The sequence below is a fragment of the Porites lutea genome, chromosome 11 (assembly GCF_958299795.1).
Source record: "Porites lutea chromosome 11, jaPorLute2.1, whole genome shotgun sequence".
NCBI lineage: Eukaryota > Metazoa > Cnidaria > Anthozoa > Scleractinia > Poritidae > Porites > Porites lutea.
The window spans coordinates 5046217-5057349 of NC_133211.1; the positions used below are offsets into that span (position 1 = coordinate 5046217).

The 11133-nt window shown below is 37.8% G+C and overlaps 1 protein-coding gene across 1 annotated transcript; it reads left to right on the plus strand.

Annotated features, from left to right (window-relative positions):
- Positions 1–177: 177 nt before the first annotated feature.
- LOC140952092 (uncharacterized) lies at positions 178–6425 on the plus strand. Its single transcript, XM_073401512.1, has 9 exons — positions 178–396; positions 527–611; positions 826–964; positions 2475–2667; positions 3585–3693; positions 4471–4508; positions 4806–4983; positions 5440–5532; positions 6242–6425. The coding sequence occupies exons 1-9, from the start codon at positions 281–283 to the stop codon at positions 6362–6364; spliced, it is 1074 nt and encodes a 357-aa protein (XP_073257613.1). The 5' UTR covers positions 178–280; the 3' UTR covers positions 6365–6425.
- The last annotated feature ends 4708 nt before the right edge of the window (positions 6426–11133 follow it).

Genomic DNA, 11133 nt, shown 5'->3' on the forward strand with positions numbered 1-11133 from the left:
TAGGGTCATGCTTTGGTGTTTTAAAATGTTGCTTCTTTGGTGGCTTTCTGTTTTGCCATTCCGATATTTTGAGGGTTTTTTCGGTAGAATTTTTAGGCTACTTCGATTTCGTTGCCATGGTTACATCTCCCGCTTCAACTTGTGCGCACGCGCATCAGTTACTCGTTTTTCGGGGATGACAGTCTAGACGTCTTAGGCAGCTACTTTACTCCTGTTCCAATGGGACGCTAGACAGCTGAAACACCTGGGCAAATGTTTCATAATAGATAATTTTCCAGCCATGTACTTGGTTCAAGCACCGCTGTCGACAACTTCAACACCTCGCGAAGTTGTGGTCGATCCTACTCCAGCCATGGCTCCCGCTGCAGAGGGCAATCTCAAGATCTTGAACATTTTGTAAGCTTTGTCCGTGTCATTTTTCGAGCTTCATTAGCTGAATATTGTGCTAACAGTCGAAGGGCTACTAAATTTTGTTGTTTTATTAATTTCTGCTCATTCTAAAGATATCGTTATTTATTTAACACAGAGAGACTAATTCCGAGGTGATGTGCTGTCGATTCAACCCCGAAGGCAGTTTGCTTGCTGTTGGCTTGGCGAACGGCGTTACTAAGGTGCTGTAACACTCAATCCTATTTTTTCATCGATTGATATGTATTTTTTAGTATTTTCATAACAAATTCTATCAAATGTTTTACTCCCTTGATTGTGAATCTTCGTTATAAAGCAGATGTATTTCACGACTCTGATATGCTAACTTTTGTGTGGCTCAAATTTTAGCAACATGCAACGCGAAAAAATCCCAGCATTTTATGTGTTTTATTCCAGATTTATGCTCCTGATACTGGTCATTGCGTCTACAGCCTTTCCGATCAAGATACACTTAACAGTCATCTCCCAGTCACTTGTCTTCGCTGGAAGTCGAGAGCAGATACAGATAGTTACGGAAATATTTTGCTAGCAACCTGTGAGTTTTCATTCTAACCAGGCTATAGTATGCTGCTCACTCTACAAGCGCGTAAAGTGTAGCGTGAGAAGTGCGATTTTTTTTTTCATGAATCTACATTGCAAGGAACAGTTTGTCATTTATGTTAATCCTTAAAATGATCGTGCACTGTTTACATTGACCATTTCAAAACAATAGTCGCAGTTTCGGACATTTGTTTTGTTCGCTAATGCAAGTAAAAATTACCCAATTTTCATTCTCATGCAAATTAGAATATCAATAAATTATACACAGCTGAACAAAAGTTATACATGTATAATTGTTTTCTTTTGAAATCAATCATAGACCTCTCAGCTGTGCTGAGAAAGCTCCTATCAGAATTGCTCCTCCATTAAAAAAAGAAACAAAAGTTTAAGCAGCCTTAAGGTGATGTTACATAGGACGATTCACAACGATTTTTAGCGGAACACAGCGTTGCAATGTTGGAACAATGTTGTAAGGATTCTATGAAAATGTTGCAACAATGTTGCAGTGCTGTGTTGGGCTAAAAATCATTGTGGCGAATCGTCTTGTGTAACATCACTTTTAGTTACTGTAACAATACTTAAGGGTCAACTGTTTTTTTTTTAATGAAACAAAACTGGTACATTGTGTCCAACCCTTCCAGAGTGCACTAACATGACTTTCTTTGCCTTTGCAGGACAGTCAGAATTCTTAATCTTTGCTCCTTAGAATAGCTTACCAGGCACCCTGAATTTCATATGTTTACTGCCTTTGGGCCCCCTACAGTTTTCCCTAGAGTCTGTAATAATGTACATTTGTATACCACAGGGTTGAGAGCTCTCAGGTAGTACCATAGAGGTTTTAGCTTTAAGTTGGCAGGATTTCAAAGGGGAACTGTGTGGGTTTGATCCTCATGTGGACCTTTATGGATTGTCCAACCACCATCCCGCCCTTGTCGGGATCGCCCCAGTTTTTCTTGAAAATCCCCCAGACCAATATGCAAGGATACAGTATTTGGATATAAAGTGAGCGTCTCATCTTGTCAACTTCATCATCATTCCATCAGCGTCATCATCATCATCACCAACATTATCATCGTCTTTTTCATCATCATCATCATCATCATTGTTAACAGTATCACTTACTGCGCTTTTCACAAACATGCGAACTCTAAAGTTCAAAAGCCGCCTTCACAATTGCATTTTTTGCTGCCGTCTGTTATAAAAATTACAATCACAAGCAATGAATCTTGAAACACAGAAACTCACAAAACAGATCAAAATCCACCAATCAGAAATCACAATCCATGACCTTTTGAACCCGTTAAAGTAAAGTTTTGTTTCCTAAGAGGTCCGTTAAGATGATTGACGGCAGTGAAAAACACAATGGTCAGTTGGCTTTTGAACTTGAAATTTGCATGTCTGTGAAAAGCGCAGTAAATAAAGTGAGGTCACATATATTTGGCATAGCCCCTCAATGGTTGTACAGTGTGGTATGTTCATCTATGTTGTCTCTTTGCTATCTGTAGATGCTGATGGTAAAATCAAACTATGGCATATATCAACGAGTTCTTGTTTGAGAACAATGACAGAACCTTCCAAACAAATCCTAGCCTGTGCATTCAGTCCATCTGGAGACAGATTTGTTACTGCTGGGTCAGACACAAAGTTAAATGTGTATGATGAAAAAACCAATCAAATTATCCACACCCTTCAACCAAGGTACGGCATCAGTGTTTCTTTAAATATTTCAAAAGGTACCCTGTAAGCCATAAGAGTGATCAGCATCAAAGTTCTCCCTATGATATCAATGCTCTATGAAACAAATAGGTGACATGAATTAAGGAACATGATTACACAAGATGGATGTTGGTGATGCTTTTAACAACCTCTCCCTGCCATATAATAAATGTATAGATACAACAAATGAGAATATGAATTTTGATATAAATTTAGGGTTTAAAGGTTAATGAGCGAACTGTTTAGCTTTCTTATTATCTTTTTGCACAGTGAATGTGTTCAGTTTGTGGACAAAAATTTGATTACTTAAGGTTTTAAATAAGGTTTTAAGTAGGTGACAAAAGCTTTGGAGTAGGGGGAGAAGGAAAAAACTCGCTACACAGGTAAGATTTGCAAGCACCGGAAGTGCAAAATACTAGGGGGGTCCATCCAGGGGCATGCTCCCTGGTAAAATTTTGAAATCTGGGCCTCTAAGGGCACTTTCCAAAAGTCAGAACTGGCCGGCCGGACCATGGTCGGACCAGACATTTTGACAATGAAATTGGCTTTTTTCAAGAGGTTTTGCTGAAAAACCATCTCCTTTGAGCATAATATTTAGGATTTGACTGATCTGGATGGTTAGGTTTGATTAAAAGTTAAATTCTCATTACGATGGGAATGGGCTGGCCGGTCAGTTCTGACAAATGGAAAGCGCCCTTCGAGTGCATTTCCAGCATTCTGGAGCAAAAATTAGAATATTTGAACAAAACACAGTTATCAATAAAATTTTGCTTTTTGGGGAATAATTACCAAAGAAAAGTAGGTGGCGTGTTCATGGCGGAAATAGCCGACAAATTTCACCAGCCGCTGGCTCTTATTGAGAACTCTGATTACTTACTGCATACTACAATATTTAACAGCTCATCACACTTAGTGATGGATGGTCACATGAGCCGTGTATTCAGTGTGCAGTTCACCCCAGGACAGGATCATGAATTCCTATCAGGAGGCTGGGATGATACAGTTCAGGTTAGTAATGCTTCCTTGATGCCTGCTTTTAGGTACAGGGCTCGAAAGAAGTCCCATCCGGTCGTTCAGGACGAGCAGATTTTCTTCTGGGGCAACTAACTTTGGAATTCAAGTTTTTTTCGAGCTCTGAGGTAGTGCTCTGGAAAGCACAAAATATAAGAAACAAATATGAATGTTCACAGAAGAGTTTATATAGCTGCTATATTTGTATATAGTTATTGTCATAGTCAAGCTGCTTGGCAAACATTAGAATAATATCATTACCTTGGAAAACATAAAACAAACCAGCCACTGGAGAGTATCACTCAGTGGATAACTTCATTTGAGTACATGCATGTACATGTGGGTAGTCTCCAAGTGCATAATTGTTCTGCCCAACCTCTTCTACTGTAGTTTCCTGTGGTGCAGTCTGATGATTACTTAGTACCTGAAACTTTAAATATATGTCTTAGAATTATTGTCCATCTTGAATTTGTATGGTGAATCAACCTTAAGAAATGCCGCCTGTATACATTGATTAAGAGTATTTCATCTGGTTAGAAAAAATAACCAAGAGTTTAAATAATAATAAATTATAATGATCGTGATGAGGATGCCAGATGATGATAGTGATATTATTATAATATTGAGAATTTAAACAACTTTTTCTTTACTCTTTTTTAAGCATTGGAAATAAAAGTCTTCCATGTGTATAATCAGTATAGTAAATTTAGCCAAAATTGATTTTTATTGTAGGTTGTTCAGTTTAATTCTTGTGCTTTAAAATTTGTCTTACAGTTTTGGGACACAAGAGTTGATACCAAGCACAGTGTGAGGTACTTAGTATAAGATATAAAAATATGCTAACTACTTGTGTTTTGATGTTATTTGTTTTGTTTTGTTTTTGCCATTGTTAGTCATTTAACCTGTCTCAAGAGTAACCAATATCAATTTTCTCCTATCAAGAGAAATGGTTATGAGAATTGATCAAATGATCACCAAAAGGAAAATGCTTTGATCTTTTATCAAATTATCTCAACTTATTCCTAAAGGAAATGTATGGACATCAACCTGAAGAATTTAAGTGTAGTTATTGGGGATTAAAGGGTTTATTATACTTTTTTTCTTATAAGAAAGATCTTTGGACCTCACATCTGTGGAGATGCACTTGACATCCAGTCAGTAAGTGTGTCTGGTTCCAGTCAGCAAATCCTTACAGGTTCATGGAGAAAAGACAACACTCTTCAAATCTGGGACTATGGTTCGGGCAAGCTCATAAAGAACGTGCCATCTGATTACAATGGCAGTATGGTATGTTAATTAACAACTGGGTGCACATAATGTCTTCGCTTATTTTCTAGATTTACTGTTCATGGTTTCTTAAAAATCAATTGAAAATGGACCATTTATGTATAGCGGAATACCCCTTTAAGCAAAGGTGTTTTTGAGCGATGCATGTCAGATAGCTGTGAAGTCTTTTCCCTCTTTATATGCCTATGATCTTAGAACAGCTACTAAAAATTTGTATTTCTAAGTTTCTTTACTGTTATAGAAAAGATTTGCCTAAAAATGTGGACAAAACCACTGCCCAAGAATGCAAAAAGTCCACTTCCTGTTGATGTTTGTCACTTAAAATGTGTTTTCTTAAGCTTTCTAAGGTATTAAAGAGAGTGTTCATTCACCTTAACTATGTACAGAAAATGACCTAATCTGTGTGCTTTGAGAAGTGCTTCTTTTTTCTAATGATGTCTTCCTGTTTCTTTGTAGCTCTACTGTGCTCAGTGGCAAGGTCCAGATAACATTATTGCAGGTGGTAGCGACAACAACATGATGAGATGTGTTGATCAAAGCACACTTCAGGTAAGTGCTTTGGTTGGTTGTTCATAAGCAAAGTTTGTTTGCTTAAAGGAGGTGTGTCATGAAATTCAGCCAAATTAGGAAATTACAAGATGCCCATTAAATTAAGAGAAACATAAAAATAACCGCTTAAAACTTTAAAGGGAGGTTAAAATAACATAACAGAAACAACAGATGCCATGGATGGGCAAAACTGAAGAACATGGAACGGATTGAAATTAGGGTTTTTGAAAACTGTTCAGCCTAACAGTTTTTCAAAGTTGATCCCTGCTTCTTGCAACTTCAAAAATAATTCCCAGGAGACATATTTGTTTGTCTCGGATCTCTTTAAGTTCCATAGCGATCGAGGGCGAGTAAATGGCAAAATTAAACAAAATGAACTGGACTGCCGTGACACAGCTCCTTTAAGTCAGTTGTTAAAAGCTGGCAGTGCATATGTGCAACATTGTCATAATTTTTAATTTTTCTGGAGATCAAGGGAATTTGGATACTGGAATCTAACTTAGTGGGCCATTGTTCACATCATAATTATCATTGTGATTGTGTAATTGCTGTCATCATCATCATTGTCATCATTATTATTATCACTGCTGTCATTATTATCCTCCTCCAACTAATATATCCTTCAGTAGCTACTTTTGTTCATCAGGTTTGTGCCTAATTATAGGCTCAGAAATGAAACAGTTCACTTCAGTATCTATTTTTTTTGTAGACAACTGGACGCCTGGTTGATTTGCCACGTGCTGTGTATACTGTTGATTATGACAGGCATTCTCTCAACCCAGTCATAGCAGCCGGAACTTCCAACTTTGTTTATCTTGTGAAGAGGACTTGAGCTCACCACCTGACCTGTAGGATGTTTGCCAACCCACTTCTGCTACTTTAGGGAGGAGCCTTCATAGTCATCACACTAAAATCTTTACTATCTTATTTACTTCCCGGTTCCTCAACCCCCAGAAGTGTGCATGTCATTTAAAAGATTTGTGTTACAATGCACTGACCTTATTTTATTGTCTTCTTGGTCTTTTTAAATTGATGACCTGGGTGCTCTTTTAAGTTTAACTAAACTATGTCATCCACAGAAATGAATTGCTCGGGAGTCACCAGTCTTATTTTGCTGGATTAGCAAGGGCAAAAGTATGCTCCTTCAGGCCATCAGCAGTCCAATTACTGTGAGTGCACTTTGAGTATGATTACAGGGAAACCTGTATTAAGCAGATCCCATGTTACTTGAACACTTTTCATAGAGTGGAAACAAGCATTTTCGACTGTGTAATTAGCTGATTTGCACAGGGGAAATAATAATGTGGCACCCACAGATCCCTTGTAAACAGTTCAGATTTAGATAGAAGTGAGATGCATAAACACTGTATTGTGGGTGGATGTAGGTAATTATTTTGTCATTGACTATGAAATTGGGCTGTACATTTTTACATGTATGCTGTCCAGTGGTAATTGATTGTTTTGCATCTATGGAAAAAATGTCTTAAAAACAGAGTCTATTAAGCTACTGGCAATATTGCATAAATTATGATAAATAGAGGTACTTTACTGTTTTACTAAAATATTTAAACCATAACCTAGTTGGTTATTATTATTTGACTATTTTAATTAAAACCTCAGCTAAAATTTATGGGCTTAACTTGAGAATGGTATCATGGATATTTAATTTATTCTTGTTTGCTTTTGTCTCAAGAAAAAAGGGGATATCACCATTGAGAAGGAAAAAATTATGCAGATTTAACAATAACACCATGCATTACCACATTCATTTGATAGCAGTATATTGTATTTATGTTAATTTAGATGTTCATTGAATCTCTATACTCCCTGGTCAACAGCCAAAATAGTGTAAAAAAATTGAGTGCTAACTTATTTCTTTAGGGTTGTAGGTACTTTGAATATGATGTTAGAAAATATGTTTATGAAAAACTATTATTGTTAATTGTTAAAGATTTAAAAGAAACAAGATGTTTTAATAATTTGATAATACCATTTTACTCTGAATCTATTTGTCAGTGAGCTTTTTTTATTGGCAGGGCCATAGGACTTGTTTAGGTGACCTGATTTATTCAAAATTTAATAAAGTTCAGAAAGATTATTCATGAGGTGCTATCGCATGAGACTCTCGTAACTCCTGAGTTTGTATGTATTCTTAGTCTGAAATGTCATCCGTCTCCACCCACTAACCCCCCCCCGGGGGGTACAGATAGACTATCTTCCCGCACCCCTATGGGTTAGGGAGTGGAGAAAGGTGAAAATTGCTAGCCTTAGTGAGGCCATGCAACTCAATACTCCCCTCTTTGACATTTTGTAACAGGCCTACTAACATGATAAACCTTATTTTTTCTAGTCCTAAGAGAGGTTCTGCCGCCTAGCAAATAATGTTATTATAACTGCATTGTCAATACCAAAGGGAAAACTTGAATGCAACTGCAACCATGTAATGTTTTGAGTTTAAGGCTGGGTGAGTTGTAAGCAATCATGAGATCGCTTATGACCCATTGAAAATCAAAATATGGGGTCAAGTGGAATCATTAGCATGAAGAAATCAGAGTTGACTCCACTAATGACTCTGTCTCTTTGTCTAGTGAAAACCAGATAAGGTGAGCCAGGAGCAGAACAGGAAGAATAAACAAATTATAATTATGCCTGTTCCAGCTTTTTTTTATTTTCGTTGTGTTCTTCCGCCTCTGTTCACAACTTCAACAGCCTGTTGTAGTCTTCACTGTATTGTTAGTGATGGAGTTGAAAACGGAATAGGAATAGGAATGTTTATATTAAAAAAGTGCTCTTACACTCCACCCCACCCCCCCCCCCCCCCCAATAAAAAAAGAACACCTGATCGCAAGTTATTCTGATCATGAGTCTGACTTATTGATAGGGAAAGACAGCCTTTAGGCAGACCCTTTGTTGAAAGCATTCTGGAGAACATAATACTAAAACAATACAAAATGATTAAAATAATATTTCTAATAAAAATCATTTATTATACATTATTTTCATTACCATCAACATAATCTCTGTTGAAAATTTAAACTTAAGAGTTACTTGAAGGCTATATCTTTGAAGTTTAGTATTTTGAACACAACTGATCCTGTTTGACTATAACACCCACATTGGCTGTATGGGTATGTAGTCACACTTGCGGGTGAGTTAGAGCCAAAACAGTTTGTTTGCTTTTCTTCAACAATAACAATACCCGTCTGTTACCAGACAGTCTAATGAGCATCAAGAGAAGTTCTAAGCTAATGCCCTCACCCCCACTCCCATTCCCTCCTCAGAAAGCAGTTCCCAAAGTAATGTTGTAGTCCTCTGTTAACTGAAAAATTTGTTTTACATCTTTAGTACTGTCAAAACAACATTTGATTCATGAACTTGAGGGTCGAGCGTCCAACACTCTAGTACATCCGGTATGAAAAACTAGCAAAATTTTGAACAATAAACCATCAAGCAATGGCCAGATGAGTAATTATAACAGCAGAAATCTAAACATAATAACCTCGCTAAAGAGGTTCACACCCAACATAATATTCACTGTTCATGTTGGAACCATTGTGCTTAAAGTTAAAAACAACCAAAGTTATGGGTTGTTTTAATTTCTCCACAGTTCTGTAAGTTCTGCCAGTGTGGAAAGGTTGTTTCCCCTGATTACTTTATGTTTAACTTCAACTAGGTTTATATCCCACACAGTTATAGTATAAAACACTTCCCTCTCATATCACAATGTATTATATGGTTATATACAGTTAATGGATAGCAGAATTGAAATTTCTCAAAGTACCAGGACCCCCAGGACTGTCAGTAAATTTATTACGACTGGTGATCATAACCTGTGTGAAGTGACAAGGGGTGATGATATTTCTTGACTACAAAGTGGTTAGGAGATACCCAGCTCCAAACATTAACAAGGCTATCATTAAGGGCCGGGATCCAGGGGTTTTTTCCCGGCTAGGAGGAATGTTGAGGAACATGTGATCCCTGGCTATTTTTTATTATTTTTATCTACACACTTGAATTACTAGTGACAGCCCTGGGGACCGCTGCTTCCAGAATTCTTTATAGCCTAGTGTGTTTCTTAGCAACAAGGTTAACATTAAGTTACAGTCCTCTCTCTCCAAAGTGAGTGGCACAGTATTGAGGCCCTTTTTGTGGGGGGAATACATATACCCCTAGGTCTGAATTTCAAATATGGCTGTTCCACATTTTGTGGAGTAGGCCATGTCCCCGTCTGTATTAAACTCATCTTTATGTCATTTGTCGACTTTTCATCTAGTCTTATGTCCCTGTTTCTCAAGTCCATGTCACTTGTCTGAATTTTACCCTAACAGCTGGGGCCTCACTATTGACCATCACCTAGGAGGTATTCTACCTGGCACCTTGAACAGAATATGCAATACTGGTAATTCTGATATTTTGTATTATTGTTTTTTGTCATCAATGTAGACTGTCTGCACCAAATTAACACTCCACTTTACCCGCTTTGAGTCTTGTGCTAAGTCATTTTGATGAACTGTTTTGGCTGATTCCTGCATGCGTCTCTGGTATCTTTCTTGTCGAGACTTTGATGCCTCATATTTTCGCCATCTTTCTAACTGGATGCTCCGCTTTTCTCTTCTTGCCTTTTTCTGAGCAGGGGTAGAGGGTGGGGGCATGTCATACAGTGGACTGTTGGGTGGGGAGAGTGAAAATTCATCTCTGTCCATCAAATTGTCATCATCATTATCACAAGAAATATCTGAATCAACATTATCATTGTCATTAATATCAAGAGTTCTGTTACTGTCATCACACACGTTCTGATCTCTTGTTCCATTGAAATCTTTTAAAGGAACAAACGCATGCTTTATAATTGTTCTGTCAGATTTTCGTTTTGGCCTGCGCATATGCCCCGATGATAAAGATGAGAAAAACTCGTCTGCTTTTCCTGTACAGCTAGAAGACTGTGAAATGTCTGAAGGGTATACTTCGTCAAGCGAGCCCTTAGAAATCTGTGCATGTTTGCTGGTTTGGAAACAAATCCCTGATGTTGGTGATTTTTTATCTTCACTTGGAACAGAACTATCAAAGTTCACTGTCTTTATCGCTGATCTAATTTTCCTGTGCTTTCCACCAGCTTTTCTCTTAATAATCGGATTAGCTCCTACAATCGGATCATCATCATTTCGAACTAAGATCCCAGCACTGCTACTTCCTTCTTGGACTTGAATATCGCGCAACTCGACTTGCAATCTTGGAACCTTTCCACAGGCTTTACGACCTGTGGCTGCAGTTTCTATCTCTTCTAGATGAAGATCGTTTAGGTACTCTCTAAGTCTCTCCACTTTAGATCTGTTTCTTGTAGATAGTCGGCGTTTTGCCACATTGAGTGCTCCCTGGTGCTTTCTGATCCCACGCGATCCAGAGGCTTTCAGCCATGTACCGGTACCTGAGCTCATTTCTCACCGATCTTCAGCCCACCTTGTTACCTTCAGGTTCTACTTCTGGGAAACAAAGATTACATCTTTGTAAAACGTCAATCTACCTTGAGATTTCATGAATTTAATATTGATACCCTCCCCAAACCGCCATTTTGTTTTCAAAACAAATGCAACAATTTCGCCG